General features: G+C 32.2%; 1 protein-coding gene across 1 annotated transcript in view; it reads right to left on the bottom strand.

Annotated features, from left to right (window-relative positions):
- LOC145303719 (glutamate receptor ionotropic, kainate 2-like) overlaps positions 1-18886 on the bottom strand; it is a 161710-nt gene that overhangs the window by 37260 nt on the left and 105564 nt on the right. The window contains exons 18-26 of the mRNA XM_080145324.1: positions 17950-18054; positions 12776-12889; positions 11559-11664; positions 9697-9797; positions 8946-9037; positions 8399-8530; positions 6687-6738; positions 6124-6209; positions 91-185 (exon numbers count right to left, since the gene is read on the bottom strand). Of these exons, the coding sequence (XP_080001450.1) occupies positions 91-185; positions 6124-6209; positions 6687-6738; positions 8399-8530; positions 8946-9037; positions 9697-9797; positions 11559-11664; positions 12776-12889; positions 17950-18054 (883 nt within the window). The remainder of the gene's footprint in view (positions 1-90; positions 186-6123; positions 6210-6686; positions 6739-8398; positions 8531-8945; positions 9038-9696; positions 9798-11558; positions 11665-12775; positions 12890-17949; positions 18055-18886) is intronic.

Raw genomic sequence — 18886 nt, forward strand, 5'->3', positions numbered from 1 at the left:
TTTCATACAAAAAAAAGAAAAAATTTTCAAGTTCAAAAAGGAAACATTTTAAATGTTGGAAAATTATTTTATGCAAACAAAAATTATTACCTGTAAGAAAAGCGGCCAAATTAGCAGTGTAGGATGAAATCATAATGAGAGTGAAAAACCACCACATTCCAGCTACCATCCGAGTTGATACAGCCCTGAATACATAAATAGATAGTTAGATTTATATTGTATGATGAAATCATAATTAGATTTTTTTAAAACCACCACATTCCAGCTACCATACGAGTTGATACAGCTCTTAATAGATAGATTGATAGATAGATTATTATATTGATAGATAGTGTATGATGATATCATAATTAGAGTGAAACACCTCCACATTCCAGCTACCATACGAGATGATACAGCCCTTAATAGATAGATAGATTAATAGATTGATAGACAGTATAAGTTGAAATCACGATAAGAGTGAAAAACCACCACATTCCAGCTACCATACTTGTTGATACAGCTCTAAATACATAAATAGATTGTTCAATATGTTGATTAATGATTCATCGTTGGATTGATTGATTGATATATTGGTAGGTTAATTGATTGATATATTTCTGAATAGATTGCGTAATAGATTACTTAACCCTTACAGATCGGGCCCCAATTCCCACCTTAATAGATCGGGGGGGGGGGGGGGGGGGGCTCTTAGATCCCCCCCTCTATCTCGGCTCCTGGTACAGATAAAGACGTAAAATTTTTTTCTGGTGGTCCATGTGTATTTTTAGAGAAAATTACTTTTTCTAGTCATAGCGGCCAGACCGCTCCTTAGCCGCTTTTTAGCGGCCAGCCGCTAAATTTTAAAACATCTGTAGAGCAGCCAATTTTGCAGCTAAGATGACCAAATTTTAGGACGAACTTTCATTTTTCATAACAAAAACATTACTTTTTCTGATCATCGCCGAAAAACGGCAAATAACGGAAACCGCCATTTTTGACGGTTACGGCGGTAAAACGGCGGTTGGCGGCGCAAATTAATATTTCTATCTGTTTATTATTGCTCAAGGCTTTACCAAAAAAAATTATAGGTCTCTTGCTGTAATAGAAGCCACGATATTCATGATATATGTCTGTAGTAAAAGCAGGAAAAAAATCGGTCATAAAGTCGGTCAGGGAGCGGTCAAACGGTCATAACACCACTTTTCTCAGAAGGTCATTGATATCTAAGTATTCACCAAAAAAAATTTAGGTTTCTACCTTATACACAAAAGTCATAATGTAGAAATTAAGATTTATTTAGAATTTTTTCTAATTTTTTTGCTACCCAACCGACTTTGACCGGACACCACGACCGACACAGACCAGATATCCTAATAAAATCAACTCTTGTCGACGTATAATTACTAAACTTAAAAAGTCATAAAGTTACAGCTCTCCATCTTACCTACAAAAAAAATGAGATTGAAAAAACTATCTGTAATTAATACACTGCTAAATAGATTGCTGGATAATTTGCTTGATAGACAGATTGATGAAAAGATTGATAAATAGATTGATAAATAGATTAATAAATATGTTAATTGATAGATTCATCAATAAATTTATTGGTGGGATGATTAAACAATCAAAAGATAGATTGGTAAAACATTGATTAATAGATTGATGGAAATGTGTATTAATTGATAGAATTCTCAAAAGATTGAGTGAATTGATTGAAAGATTGATTGCTAGATTATTTGATACATTGAATGGATTGATTGATTATATTGATTTGTGGATTTATTAGATAGATTGATTATGTTCATTGTTATATTAGATTGATTGATGGATAGATTGATTAAGATATTGATTGAATGATTGATTAAATGATTGATTGAATGCATGATTAAATGAATGACTGATTAAAAGATTGAAAAAGATTGATTGAATGAATGACTGATTAAAAGATTGAAAAAGATTGATTAAATGAGCAATTAAAAGATTGCTGGATAAATTGAACAGATAGATTAATTGGTAGATTGAGTAATATATTTGACATTGATCGATGATTGTTTAATATATTTAGGGTTGAAAAAAGCACATAAGGATGTACAAAGAAGGGGGGGGGGGGGTAAGGTGTTATTAATCTCCCAAAAGAGAAAAAACTTTGAGATGCCGTCGACATAATATTAGCAAAAAAAGTTTAACAGGGTAGGGACGAATAAAGTAGCACCTGCCTTCTAGGTCCATAATGACCTGAACTTGGAATATTTTTCCCCCCACAAATGGTCCAAAGTAAAGTGTGGTATGATTAAGACGGACAGGGAGCTGTATATAATAAAAAGGATGACAACATCCATAAAAGCGAAGCACTGAAACGGCAGGACAAACGGACATTAACACTTGTATAGTGTCAAAACTGAATAATCAGAATATAAATGTGTAAGAATCGAAGCAAAATTGTAAGTAAATTTGTTGAAAAAGTGCTTGATACAGGATAATGTTTATGGACATACTTACATTTTTAGGACTTGATTATAGAGTTGCTTCGCTTATAAAATTATACTTTGTTGTCCCAGGAATCTACATACCAAAAATCGAATCAATCAGATGATTTGATCACATAAAAATTTGTTGTTAAAAAAACATGTTTAAAATGGACGTACGGACATTCCTGTAATGATTATAGAATTGCTACGCTTTTTAAATCGTACCTAAATACTAAAGGAATCACCAAAGTTTAAAATCGATAGGACAATTCTAACATGCCCAAATTAACGAAAAAAGCTATCCATCTGTGACGGAAGGACGTACTGACCGACCCTAATTATAGAAAAGCTTTGCTTTTAAAAACAAATAGTAAAATAAAGCCATTAAATAAGGATTACAACATCCATAAACCAATTTTTATGACACAATTATATAGTAAATTTACTTTTTGTAGAGTAGTTGCATTCTAAATATTTGATAAGATGTAAAAATATTCACAAAAAAATACATTGATTATGACTTACAGATAATTAAAATTTCAAAAGTGCTTAGTTTCAAGTTAATTAAAGCCCTTCGCGGTAAAAGAATAAGCCTATTTCATTAAAGCACATCGTAATGATACAATTTTGGAAAATATTATGAATCTAACATTTAGTTTTACGAAGAATTGTCACTATTTTTGATAATTAAGTGCAGAATTGTGTAGTTTTATTCTGCATCTACAAGTGCATCTGCTAGTGTTCATACCAACATACATTGAGTGTAGAGTAGCTACTCCACATGTTTTAAATGTTGGTTTGTCTGTATGACTCCAAAGGATTGTATGCATTGATCCTACAACAGATCTATAGTATAGATATATATACAGATAACTCTCCCCCCCCCCTTTCCAAGGACTTTTTCGTCTGCTAGCCAATTTTTTCTGCTACTTGGCACTATCGGATGAATTTTAAAAACCCAATTGAGAGTCGGCACAAGGTCCTTGTTAATTACCCCTTCCATCTCTAGGGTTGTACTCTAATAGTCCAACAAACTTAACTTGAGATGGCACTTTCTTTAGGTCGATTCTAAAATCCAATAACTTTAGACCATTACAATAAGTTTGGCAAAGCTTTCCAGTATAATTAAAAAAAATTCTTTTCAAATGTGAAAAAAAATCCATCGACGTGATTCATTATGCATCTTTGAATTGCTAAATTATTTCGCTATATCTTAAAATTAGCCTTAAAGTAAAGACATTAATTTCTTTAAATGAAGTTAGTTTTGAACATGCAATTTTTTTCAAAGCGTAGCCACAATATGACTTATCTTGTCTGTTTATCAAAATGATGATAGAATTTTGACACTCACACACACATTCTAAGTGTTCATTATTTATTCCAAAAGCTTTGCTCTAATATAAAAATTAACTACAGAAAATAAAACAATCTTTCCTAACAAATACTGTGTCAGAGTTTACTGTTTTTTGTTTTTCAATGTATTTCAATGTTAGCTTGCTGCTTGACTTGACTACCAACAGCGAGGCGGGATAGAGGGATATTGGACTGTATATTACGCTGGTACCTACAGTTTTTAGCTGCGTTATCTTATTCTTTGGTTACTTTTATTGAATTTTGTCTAATTGGCTCCAAACTATTAGAGTCCAAACTTTTTAACCAATGATTTTAAGCTACGTAAGTAGTGATTTTGTTTATCATCCTAAGGGTTATACATTATTGTTCAATGTCCTATGCCTGTATATATCCCTAAGGCTACCATAGGACATATTTATCCTTGTTATAAATTAAACTAAAAGTGTTAGATGATGGACTTTCACTATCTAAATGATGTTAAAAATAAATAAATGTTTATTAATGCACAATAGAATTGTTATATTCATTTAAAACTTTGTACTTAGTCATTACACCGATTTTTTTTGCTTTATACACTAATCCATATTTCTTTATAAATTTAAACTTTTGGCTTCTCCCGTTGCCTCTAGTTTTTTATGGACTAAGTTCTTTGATAATTAATAGTTTCTGTCGTTTGTCCATATGTCTGATTTGCTGTTTTTAGGAATATTTTTCATTCTAGTTTTCTTTAACTTTTCGGAAAATAAAGAATTAAAATAAAAGTTATTTGTGTATTTCAATTGTTTTTGTGTATCTACTTTTTCTATATCGATTAATCTTTCTCAAAAACAAATCTACTAGATTAATGCTTTCTTAAGTTTTTAAGAAACTAACTGATTACTGTAAGATACAATAAAAAAAGCTTTCTTTAATTAGCCTAATAAAGTTTCTTTATTGGAACTGAAATAAATAAAAAAAATCTAGTTTCTTCAAACTCTATTAGTAATTTCTATTTGATTATAATATGTACGGCTTATGTAAAACTAAATTATGTCCGTCCGTTCATCTATCATCTTGTAACAATATTAATTCTCAGTTAACTTTCATAGATGAACAAACAAACATTTAAACGAAAAGTAAATTCTAGACTGGATGCTCATTGGTAAGTAGAACTTTTAGCAACAAAAAGCTACATGTGTATAGAGAAATATTCTAAAATATATTCTTTGTAAAATTACTCTGGGAGCCCGTGTCAAAATTAAACCTAGACTTTCACCGTATACACAAAAAAACTAAATTCGTAAAAAATAAACCCAGGTTTTTCGCAGTAAATAAAAATTTACCAAAAACAAAATATAAAAAAATGAAAAGACCAGTAGGTATAATCAATGAAGAGTAGAAACCATTTGGTTCAGCAGTTGATCTTAAGCTTCAGACGGACAGACTGATGGACAGACAGAAAGACGGACAGGCATCAAGCTACTTTGTATTATAGATTACACTTTACCATAATCTTAAGACTACGGTCAGACTAACAAACAGAGCTGGATCTTTAGATCATTTTAGTGGTAAGCCAGATCGGAGTGAGACAACTTTCCACCAAATGAGAGCATAGCATTTTATGAAATGCCGCACTGTGATTAGCTGAAATTCGGCTCACCCCGATGTAGCTTACCACTAAAATGATTTAAAGATCCAGCTCAGATTAAAGAAAATCTTTACTTCAAAAATTATCTGTATAATATTTATTAGTTCCCTCTCTCAAGATGTATGTATGTATAGTAAACAATAATTATCAATTAATAATAAGTGCAGCAGAAATATTGAAAATAGTAATTATTTGTAGCTGCACTTTTCCTAACAAACAATGCATGCAATAAATATATATATTTTAGCGGCTTCGCCTGTTTCCTCTATCTTAAATTAAGGTTATATACATATTACATATATATTACTAGCAGATTCGCCCCTAGCCTCTAGGGGCTTCGCCCCAAGAGGTATAATTAAATCTTAGTACTTACTTAGGACTGATGACACTGCCCTGCTGCATTAGGGACCCAATAGTGAACCACAAGGAGTACTTACTTGGGACTGATATCACTGCCCTGCTGCATGAGGGACCCAATAGTGAACCACAAGGAGTACTTACTTGGGACTGATGTCACTGCCCAGCTGCATGAGGGACCCAATAGTGAACCACAAGGAGTACTTACTTGGGACTGATGTCACTGCCCTGCTGCATGAGGGACCCAATAGTGAACCACAAGGAGTACTTACTTGGGACTGATGTCACTACCCTGCTGCATTAGGGACCCAATAGTGAACCACAAGGAGTACTTACTTGGGACTGATATCACTTCCCTGCTGCATGAGGGACCCAATAGTGAACCACATGGAGTTGCACAAGCTAAACTCATTCACAAGCACCTAAAAACAGATTTGAAATTAAATGACATAAGGCCAAATAAATGTAATAGGTGCGAAGTTTTATTTAAATATGTAATTAGCATAAATTGTAATTGAGAGACAGTTGAAATAGTTTGAGAGAGAGAGAGAGAGAGAAAAGAAAAAAAGGGGGATAAAGAGCGAAACAATTTAAAAGTATATTTTTTTTCAAATTAATTAAAAATAAGTGTAGTTTTTGTTTTTTGTTTATTACTTTAGGTCAGGTTTTGTTAGATTAAATGGATTATTGGGCAGGGATTAGGCACATGAAAAAACTACCCCAATCCCCCTTTTTCCAATTGATAAAAAAGGGGGTTCAGTGCTTGATAGTCACTTTTAGACAAAGAACGAAAAATCTAGAGTTACAATTTAGAGTGATTGACCTAAAGCTTTAAATAAATCAATTTGCATGTTTCAAAATGTTAATTATTGGGGGGATGGGAAAAAAATAAATCTTACCTCAGGTTCTTCTGTGCAGGGGTGGGGGTTATCCCATTCATACGGACTAAACCTGAAGAAAAAAAATAAGTTATGTATGTAGGGGTCAAAACCATATCAAAGAATTTCAGAGAGAAAAATATCAATAAAACTAGTAGCTGCACCCCTAGCATTTAGGAGCTCTATATTTGAAGGGGTATGAATACTTAGGCAGAAAAATAGCCTAAAACCATCTTATAAAAAGCCTAACTATAAAGGAGAACCCCTATCGGTTCAGAGAGTAGCAATATCTTTTGCTACAGACAAAAAAGAAGCTTACTACTTTATATAATGGGATAAATATGAAAATGCGCCTGCCGCCATTGATAGCCGAGTCTGCACTAAAATATCAATATTTAATTACAACACGTATCCGAACACTCTGACGGACAGACATAAAGACCTATAGAAAATTTTCAAACTTTTAAAAAGGAGGTAAAATACAACTCATGTTTTTTCCATAATAAAATATATTCTTATTAAATTAAGCTAAAAAGCATAATTTATATTATTCGTTTCTTGTTTTTAAGTGGTAAAATTAGATATAAATAAATACTTTTGATACAGATAAGATTTTGTAAAAATTTTAATTTAATACTATTAAAAGCGCTTTTAAAGTTTAAAATACACAAATTACAAAAAATGCCAAAATTATATACTATTTATAAAGACAATGAACAAAAAATAAAAATACATCCCCAATGATGATGAACAAAATTACCCCGTCTGTATATCAAAATTATTGGTTGAAAAGTTTAGATACAGAAAACCAAGCACCCAAAGTTTTGAGTCAAATGAGGTAAAATTTATCATATAAATTAGAAAATTTATTTTTGTTTTGCCCTTAAAATTATGATGAACAAAATTACACATATATTTTTGGTGGAAAAGTTTAGACACTGCAACTTTGACTCAATATTACCCATAATGTTTTTTGAATTAAAGAATTACATTCCAAATCCATTGTGCTCTCCTATCCGGAGCCTTCTATTTTCCCTCCTTTATTTCTGATAAGGTTTATATTAAATATTAATGGAATACATATTTGTCAGGAATGAAGGGAAAGGTCAATGGATGGTAAATTTATATTCCCCCCATTCTTGAAAATAAAAATTTGTCTTAAATGGGTCGTAGATATTAGGAGGAAGAAGGGGTTGTAGTTTAATAAAACCTCTATTGTTTCCTACCCTCCTGAATTATTGTATACTGCATTGAAACTAATAAATGTTTATTTCTATTAATTGACATACTAGTAATCTGTATCGTATCACAGAGATAAGTCAATAAAAGATAAATAAAGCGTTATCCAGATAGCTGTGTAGATCCAAACATATAATACCTGGCCAATACAAACAGAAGTACAGAACTCTCCAGGTATGCTACAGCTGTGTAGATCCAAATATATAATACCTGGCTAATACAAACAGAAGTACAGAAACCCCCAGGTATGCTACAGATGTGTAGATCCAAACATATAATACCTGGCTAATACAAACAGAAGAACAGAAACCCCCAGGTATGCTACAGCTGTGTAGATCCAAACATATAATACCTGGCTAATGCAAACAGAAGTATAGAAACCCCCAGGTATGCTACAGATGTGTAGATCCAAACATATAATACCTGGCTAATACAAACAGAAGAACAGAAACCCCCAGGTATGCTACAGCTGTGTTGATCCAAACATATAATACCTGGCTAATACAAACAGAAGAACAGAAACCCCCAGGTATGCTGCCGCAGTGTAGATCCAAACATCCAATGACAAGGGTGCCATGAAGGAAAATAGATCCGGTGGCTTTTTCTGAGGCTTCTTGTACAAAATACTAAAATAAATTTTTATCAATAAACCATTCAGGCAACACGAAAGAAAATTGTTATATATCACAAAATTTAAAAAAAAAACTTAAGGCCTCCATTTTTTAAACTAGCAGCTATACCCCAGAGGTCTCTTAAATAAGTTGGCCTTCCACTTTCCATTTTAGTTTTTAAAAACCTTTGCCCAAATAGACATAAAACTCCCTTTGTTATGTCAAAAGCTTCACTGTAAAAGAAGAACCATATCAATCTAGTGGTTAGCAAAATCTTAAGGTACACACAGACACATATTATATCATTTTATACAAGGTATATCAAAATTTTACATATGCAGTTTTAGATAGATTAAAGTTTTTGTCATAAGGAGTTGTCTTACAATTCGATTTAAACAAATTTAGTTTTTAATAAAACTAGCTCACTCACCTGATACCAAGGTTCATAAAGGGCATGCTAAAATCAACGGCCTGTTCTCTTTCATAGGTTATTGTCAAGTCTGCTATTGCTAAATCAGCTTTCTATATAAATAAAAAAAAAACAAGATAATTTTTCGTAGAATTTTAATTGAAGAAAGTTAAATAGTTTCTTAGTGCAGGTATCTTAATCAAGACTTCAGTAACGATTTAAAATTATTTTTGGGTTATGTGAAGGAAACGAAGTTGCGGGTTTCGTAATGTTTTCACAGTAGCTTTTCTCCTATTTTTAGCTCCTGCACGGGGCTCTAACCCTGCGAGGCCAATTGCCTAGCTCTGCGGAGCAATTACCTAACCTAAAATAACCTTTCAAAAGCTACTGTGAAAAAATGACAAAACTTGCAACTTCGTTTTCTTCATATTTTCCATAGATTTTAGCAACAATAATTTTGACAACCAGATAAATAATAACTAGATCTTGAAGAATGACACAAAAAACGATAAATACTTGCCCATTTGTTGATTAACAAAAGTACCTATTCAATAGATTAGAATCATCGGTTGAAAAGTGTGGCTATGCTAGTTTTATCAAATGATCAAGTTGTAATAAAAGATTCAAGTCAAAAAAAAAAAAAAAAAGACGAATTATTAAACTTGTGGTATCATAATAATATTCAGTCCAATGTTTTAGAGGTCTTTATGGTTTATAAGCAATGATAAATCATGAATAGCAGACTCAAAAATCCGCGAAAACATTTGTTTACCTGGGCAAGTAACTCCCCCATTAATCCATTCCACTCCCCGGTTTCTTTATTTTTAAATCCATAGGCTCCATCGTCCACCCATTTGAATGTGTAGTTAAATTCTAAAAACAGATAGAGGTGAAGCGTAGAGTAGTTTATTTGTAATAGAACTATGATTGGCAGAGTTGATTCACCATCTAAACCCTAGTAGACTTACTAAGAATCTTGGCAACTTCAGTGATAAGATCAGTTGCATATACCTCGAAAGCATCATTACGAGAAGCTTTTTGTAGTTAGACACTCTCCCAATCCCTTTCAAGGTATCCTTTTTTGTGTCCTGTTGTAATTTACATGATAGAACAATGACTTGTAGAGTTGCTTTACCATCTTAATCTAGGTAGACTTACTAAGAATCTTGGCAACTTCAGTGATAAGATCAATGGCATATCCCTCGAAAGTATCATTTCTAGTAGCTTCTTTGTAGTTAGACACTTTGCCATTTCCTTGCAAGATTTCCTTTTTTGTGTCCTATTGTAATGTACATAATAGAACAAAGACTTGTAGAGTTGCTTTGCTATCTAAACCCTAGTAGACTTACTAAGAATCTTGGCAACTTCTGTGATAAGATCAATGGCATACCCCTCGAAAGCATCATTACGAGCAGCTTTTTGCTTGTTACACACTTTGCATTTCCCTTGCAGGATATTTATGTCCTCTTGTAATGTATATGTTAGAACAATGACTTGTAGAGTTGCTTTACCATCTAAATCTAGGTAAACTTACTAAGAATCTTGGCAACTTCAGTGATAAGATCAATGGCATATCCCTCGAAAGCATCATTACCAGTAGCTTGTTTACTGTTGTAATGAACATGATAGAATAGTGACTTGTAGAGTTGCTTTGCCATCTAAACTTAGGTAGACTTACTAAGAATCTTTGCAACTTCAGTGACAAGATCAATGGCATATCCCTCAAAATATCATTACAAGTAGCTTCTGTAATGTTGTAATGTACATGATAGAATAATGACTTGTAGAGTTGCTTTACCATCTAAATCTAAGTAGACTTACTAAGAATCTTGGCAACTTCAGTGATAAGATCAATGGCATATCCTTCGAAAGCATCATTAAAAGTAGCTTTTTTGTAGTTAGACATTTTGTTTTTCCCTTGAAAGATTTCCTTTTTTGTGTCCTGTTGTAATGTACATAATAGAACTATGACTTGTAGAGTTGCTTTACCATCTACACCTAAGTAGACTTACTAAGAATCTTTGCAACTTCAGTGATAAGATCAATGGCATATCCCTCGAAAGCATCATTACCAGTAACTTGTTTACTGTTGTAATGAACATGATAGAACAATGACTTGTAGAGTTATTTTGCCATCTTAACCCAGGAAGACTTACTAAGAATCTTTGCAACTTCAGTGATAAGATCAATGGCATATCCTTCGAAAGCATCATTAAAAGTAGCTTTTTTGTAGTTAGACACTCTGCCATTTCCTTGCAAGATTCCCTTTTTGTGTCCTGTTGTAATGTACATGATAGAATAGTGACTTGTAGAGTTGCTTTGCCATCTAAACTTAGGTAGACTTACTAAGAATCTTTGCAACTTCAGTGATAAGATCAATGGCATATCCCTCGAAAGCATCATTACGAGTAGCTTCTGTAATGTTGTAATGTGTATGATAGAACAATGACTTGTAGAGTTGCTTTGCCATCTAAACCTAGGTAGACTTACTAAGAATCTTGGCAACTTCAGTGATAAGATCAATGGCATATCCCTCGAAAGCATCATTACGAGTAGCTTCTGTAATGTTGTAATGTACACGATAGAACCATGACTTGTAGAGTTGCTTTACCATCTAAACCTAAGTAGACTTACTAAGAATCTTTGCAACTTCTGTGATAAGATCAATGGCATATCCTTCGAAAGCATCATTACCAGTAGCTTGTTTGCTTGTCATGCTTACCATACTGTATGGAGCACTCTAAATATGTAAAGAATTATAGAAGTTGTTGCAAATATAGGTATTAAAAAATAGCAAATTCTATTATTAGCGAAGCTGCTCTATAACAGTTCGATTTTGTTTGTTGTTCGTTTGATTTAATAATTGGGTGGCACGAGTTTCAGTTATGTAATAGTACGTTGAATACCGTTCACATATTTTTGGCTGAAATTTATAAACATGGGATGCTGCCATTTCTACAACTAGCAAAAGTACCACCGCTGTATTTCTGACCGCAAAAAGGTGTTTTTTGTCATTTTAAATATTAGGTGTATAAGTCCTGGAATAGAAGTAAAAAGCACTATTTTTCCTTCTTTTTCCGACAAATGATAATAAAGATTAAGATACTATTTTTAAATTTTAACATGTTAAGTATGTTCAATAAAACTTTATTTTATACTAGCGGCTACGCCCCTAGAGGCCTCTAGGGACACTTGAGGAGGGGAGAGTCAAATTTGATAACCCAATTTATTATTTTAGATTTTAAAAATAAAGTAAAAAAATTTTAGGAGGAAATTTTTTGGGGGGGTGATTTCTCTTGAGAGGGTGGTGGTACCCTCCCCCAAGATAGTTATAAACCTTCCCGGGACCTATGAGAAGCTACCTTGTTAAGGAAAACCCGATAGGTTCCGTGGTTGGCGAGATCCTTCGGTACAAACACACAGACATCCTGTTACTTTAGTATAAAGACTAGCGGCTACGCCCCCTAGAGGCCTCTAGTGGCATTTAAATGTTTTTAATTTATTTTAAATATCTAATTTGAGAAATAATTTGTCTATGTTATCAGCTCTTAAATTCATACTTCTACGCAGCGCGACTACGCTAGCAAGACTACGCTAGCGACACTATGCGGCGAAAATATTTAATTTTTCGATTTTATTGTGATTTCTCTTGGAAGGGTGGTGGTACCCTCCCCCAAAATAGGTATAAACCTTCCCGGGACCTATGAGAAGCTACCTTGTTAAGGAGAACCCGATCGGTTCCGTGGTTGGCGATATCCTTCGGAACAAACACACAGACACACAGACACACAGATACACAGATACACAGACACACAGACATCCTGTTACTTTAGTATAAGGATAAAACTTACCCTAATAGTAGTAACAATCAAAGTTTTGTTCTGTAGGTGTTCAACAATTTCCGTATATGTTTCTGTAAAGTTGCGCTGAAACACAGCTCCTTTCTTTTCTGTCCATGATCCAACCTTAAACATTACATTTGTCTCTATTAACTTTAAGCGGCTTCGACCCTATTTGCTAGCAGAACTGTATTCGACGGGACAGAAAGGGACTAGAAAAATAGCTTAAAACCATCCCAAGACTTAATTTTGAAAAAAAAATTGGACATGACAGGACCTATGTGAAGGTTACCTAAAAAGAAGAACTCAATCAGTTATAAAGATATACAGATCTTAAGCTTCAGACAAAGAAAAATCCTATTACTTTATATAATAGGATAGGATAGGAAACTCACTAGTAGTAAATGGACGTACGGACACTCGGGTAAGTTTTATAGTTGCTACGCTTTCGAAATCGCATTTAACTGTTAACAGAATTATTAGACAAAATTTTTTTACTTTAAATTTTTCGTTTAATGAACAAACTTATTCTTGTTTGTTTATATTGTTTACTTACTAATCTATCATCTTAGTTTACACATAGAACAAGGATGACAACATCCATAAAAGTGAAGCACTATAACGGTAGTACAAACGGACATTAACACTTGTATAGAGTCAGAACTGAATAATCATAATATAAATGTATAAGAGTCAAAGCAAAATTGTAAGTAAATTTGTTGAAAAACTGCTTGATTCAGGATAATGTTTATGGGAATACTTACCTTTTTTTAGGACTTGATTATAGAGTTGCTTCGCTTATTACATTATACATGTTGTCCCAGGAATCAGTATACCAAAAATTAGATCAATCGGATAATTAGATCACATAAAAATTTGCTGTTAAAAACGTAAAAAATCAACATGTTTAAAATGGACGTACGGACATTTTGCTGATAATTATAGAGTTGCTACGCTTTCTAAATCATACCTAACTATTAAAGGAATCACCATGCTAAATTTGAAATCGATAGGACAATTCTAACATGCCTAAATTAACGAAAAAAGCTATCCGTTACGGACGGACGGACCGACCGACCGACTCTAATTATAGAAAAGCTTCGCTTTTAAAACTTAAATAACATTGTAATCTATAATACAACGTAGAACGATGTCTATCTGTGTGTCCAACTGTCCGAAGCTTAAGATCTCGGTAACCGCTCAACCGATTGGGTTCTACTCTTCAGGGAATATATGTGGTTTTGTGATAGTTTTCGGCTATTTTCTGTGTGGCCCCCAAATAAACAAAAAAATTCCCTCAATCTTTTTTTGTGGTACCTTATTTTTTTAATTACCTCTTAAGACAAAGCCCCTAGAGGCAAGGGACGAATCTGCTAGTGTACAATAAGGTTCTATAACAATATAATTCTCCTTTAAAATTGTTGACTTAGACAAAGACATACAAGCTTAAAATTTAAATTATATTTGCAGTGTTTCAAAAATAAATCAAAGACTATATATTGATTTTCTTTTAAATCTAATAATCTGGCAATACTTTTTTATAAAATGTTAGATAATCTATATGGTAATAGAACTTAACAAGTTTATTTACCAAATATATTACTACTTACTAGCTCTTTTCTTGTCATACATCTTAATGTTTATTGATACTGCGCTACTTGTTGATAAATAGTCCTTGTTATTTTTTTATTTCATTTATTTGCTCCACAAGAGTGTTAATGTGAAAATAATTCAATTATAATAAGAAGAAATATGAAGTGCATTTACAGCAGGGATCTGAAGGGATAAGACAATGGACAATACTTTGATATACAACCCCAAGGATGATAACAAAATTATCCTTCCGATAGATTGATATATTGGTTAAAAAATTTGAACACTTTATCGATTGAAACTAACTAACAGTCCAATGTCCCCTCCCTCCTCAATTTATAGGGAAGTTCCTTATTGGAAAGTGCAGGGCCCTCTAAGGCTCTAACATTCAAAATAAAAAAATTACTTTATCTTAATCACTTAGGTTAAGCCTTACATTATGATTATTAAAATGTATGTATTAGGGGAAAGTGTAATCTTATTTAATCACTTTATCTCTTATTTCAATAACTTTTAATCTGAAAGAAGTTAAGATATATTTTTAGCATTTCAAGGTAATTAAAATCATTATATCCTAAACTGTTACAAAACTTTTCTCTTTTTTTGTCCAATATCTTAACCCCACTATTTTATATGGACACCAAAAAGTGTCCAATTTTTTCTTTTAATATGAAACACAAAGCGAATGCTATGTGAAAGAGAACGCACATCCTTGATCTTTGCTATAATTAATTTTTGTTGTATGCGGAAATGAACAAACATCCTTGATCTTTGCTATAATTAATGTTTAGTTACTTGCAGAAGTGAACATACATCTTTGATGCGAAAATGAATGAACATCCTTAATCTTCTCTATAATTAATATTCAGTTGTATGCGGAAATGAACGAACATCTTCATCTTCGCTATAATTAATATTTAGTTATATGCGGAAATAAACACACATCTTTGATCTTTGCTATAATTAATGTTTACTTGTATGCGGAAATGAACGAACATTCTTAATCTTCGCTATAATTAATATTCAGTTTTATGCGGTAGTGAACGAACATCCTTGATCTTCGCCATAATTGATGTTTAGTTATATGCGGTAGTAAACGAACATCCTTGATCTTCGCTATTATTAATATTCAGTTTATGCGGAAATGAACGAACATCTTGATCTTCACTATAATTAATTTTTGTTGTATGCGGAAATGAACGAACATCTTGATCTTCACTATATAAATGTTTAGTTTTATGCGGAAATGAACGCACATCCTTGATCTTTGCTATAATTAATGTTTAGTTATATGTGGAAGTGAACGAATACTTTTGATCTTCGTTATAATTATTGTTTAGTTATATGCGGAAATGAACGAACATCCTTAATCTTCTCTATAATTAATATTCAGTTGTATGCGGAAATGAACGAACATTCTTAATCTTCGCTATATTTAATATTCAGTTGTATGCGGAAAAGAACAAACATCCTTGATCTTCGCTATGAATAATGTTTAGTTATATGCGGAAATGAACGAACATCCTTAATCTTCTCTATAATTAATATTTATTTGTATGCGGAATTAAACACACATTCTTGATTTTCGCTATAATTAATTTTTAGCTAAATGCGAAAATGAACGGACATCCTTGATCTTCGATATAATTAATGTTTAGTTGTATGCGGAAATGAACGAACATTCTTAATCTTCGATATAACTAATATTTAGTTGTATACAGAAGTGAACGCACATCCTTGATCTTTGCTATAATTGATGTTTAGTTTTATGGGGAAATGAACGAACATCCTTAATCTTCTCTATAATTAATATTCAGTTGTATGCGGAAATGAACGAACATCTTGATCTTCGCTATAATTGATATTTAGTTGTGTACGGAAGTAAACGAACATCCTCTAATTTAGCTACAAATAAAGTTTAATTGTATGCGGAAATGAACGCACATCCTTGATCTTCGCTATAATTAATATTCAGTTGTATGCGGAAATGAACGAACATCCTTAATCTTCTCTATAATTAATATTCAGTTGTATGCGGAAATGAACGAACATCTTGATCTTCGCTATAATTAATATTTAGTTGTGTACGGAAGTAAACGAACATCCTCTAATTTAGCTACAAATAAAGTTTAATTGTATGCGGAAATGAACGCACATCCTTGATCTTCGCTATAATTAATATTCAGTTGTATGCGGAAATGAACGCACATCCTTGATCTTCGCTATAATTAATATTCAGTTGTATGCGGAAATGAACGCACATCCTTCATCTTCGCTATAATTGATGTTTACTTTGTTTAGCAAACTGAGATTCTACACCAAAGATTTAGGAATCATTTTATGAGTCAAACCAAAACAAACAAAATATCAAGAAAAATGAACAATCACATTGAGCGATAGTCGATAGAATTAAGAGGGTGAGAAAAGCTTAATGTTCTCTTACTCATTATTAAAGAATAAAAGGGGGGAGGGGGGTGGTCTAACCCTATGGGCCTACACCCCTGATGTACTGTGTAGCTTTTTAAACATTTATTAATCTAAAATAAGATAGGCATCAAAAATTTTGTATGTGGTCAATTTGAATGTAATATGTGGTAATTTTTTTAAAAGGGGGGAGGTTTCTTAAATATTATATCTAAAAAATTTACGAACATAATGTTTGTCTGTACCGTTGGAATTCGGTTCTCTTTTACAGGGTAGCTTATCATAGTCCTTGGAAGTTTTATTTTGGGGGAAGGTACAAACACCCTCCCAAGAGAAATCATCCCTAGAAAAAAATTACCCCCTCCCCTAAACATTTGTTTTTACTATTTCCTATTAAATCTAAAATGAAAAATTGAATTATTTGATTAAACTCTACTCTCCTTAAGTAACCCCAGAGGCCTCTAAGGGCTGGTCCGCTAGTAGTTTATAATAGAATATAGGTTTAACAATTCCTATATCCCATAAATGTCCACAAACATGATGAAAGACCCATTACAAACAATTATTATATTTTCATGCTATATATTATATTATTCATTTCCATATATATAGCAATTAACACTTTAAACCATCAACCACTAGGGGCGTTTACATACGTGGGGGGGGGGAGCAGTGGGAAAGCCATTTTTATCCCTTTTTAGACTAGTACTATAATAATTGATTCCTATAATATGAGAAAAAGAGTTTATTATTAACGCAAAGAAATATCTACCATACAAATTTAAAAGTTGTTAAATTGAATCAAAGAAAATCTTATTATTGGGAGCAAATTATAATAATAATCACATTTAGAATTTTAATTTAAATGGCATTTTCATTGTACATATCTCAATATCAATGCTATTGTTTTGCAATTTGTAAGGATAATACAATTTTTTTTCAAATATTTACTGTTAGTTTGACTTTTGTATAGGGTTTGATGTAATTAAACAAAATAACTTATTTTCATTTTTTCATTGATTTTAATTTGTTGATTGTTCAAACGTTTCAATTGCTAATTTTATTCTACAGAAGGGGTATTTTTGTGAAACATCATTTGGGATATAATTGTACAACAATTTATCGGCCATTGTCTTATCCCTTTAGATCCCTGGGCATAAACAACAAACCTTGGTTAGTCCGTACTTCTTGAGTTCCATAACATCTAGGTTAAAACCGGTTCTCAGGCCAAACTGATCAAACCTAACTTCACCTGTCATGCCCTGCATTTCAACCTGAAATTTTTTTAAAAATATGGATCAATCTTTTTCTAGATAGTTGTAGCTTGAATTAATAGTATTTTTTGTAAAGCGAAGCTTTCCTATAATTAGGGTCGGTCCAAACGTCCAACTGCAAGTTACGTATATTTCTTTTCGTATATTTGGGCATATAGGAATTTTATCTCTCAATTTTAAAGTATGCATAATGTACAGCTAGGTATGATTTAGAAAACGTAGCAACTCTATACAGAGAAAGTCCGTACGCCCATTTATAAGACAACTATATTTTTATCATATAATTATTTTATTATACATATTCATCTGTTTTTTTTAGAATAATGATTCTTAAGGCAACAAGGCACAATATTTTAGACGAAGTAATTAAATTCTTAAAACTGTAATTATATCCTGTATTTAAGCAATTTTGCAAAAAAAAATATACACTTTCGATTAGACTGATAATTCATATTCATATTAAGTTCTGACACTCTACAAGCGTTAAGGCTCGTTTGTCCCACCTTCTTATTTAGAGCTTCGCTTTCATGGATGTTGTCATCCTCTGTGAAAACGAATAAAGTTTTGGTTAAATTTGAATTTAAAAGTGATTCAATAGGATTTCATAATATTTCAAGCATTATCATTCGATAAGGCTTTAATCTAACTAATCATATCATATAACTTTAAAAATTCAATTATGAACTTAAATTAAGTTAAAAGTAAAGCATACAATATTTTTAGTTCTCTTAAACTTTAGATTAAGATTGATTTTAATCAAAAATATTTTACATTAGTTAGCAGAAGAGTTTTATTATTGAGTGGCGAAACATCTCAATATTTTGATATTAAT

Source organism: Acartia tonsa, chromosome 13 (genome assembly GCF_053477335.1).
Source record: "Acartia tonsa isolate MP-2025a chromosome 13, ASM5347733v1, whole genome shotgun sequence".
Classification (NCBI taxonomy): domain Eukaryota; kingdom Metazoa; phylum Arthropoda; class Copepoda; order Calanoida; family Acartiidae; genus Acartia; species Acartia tonsa.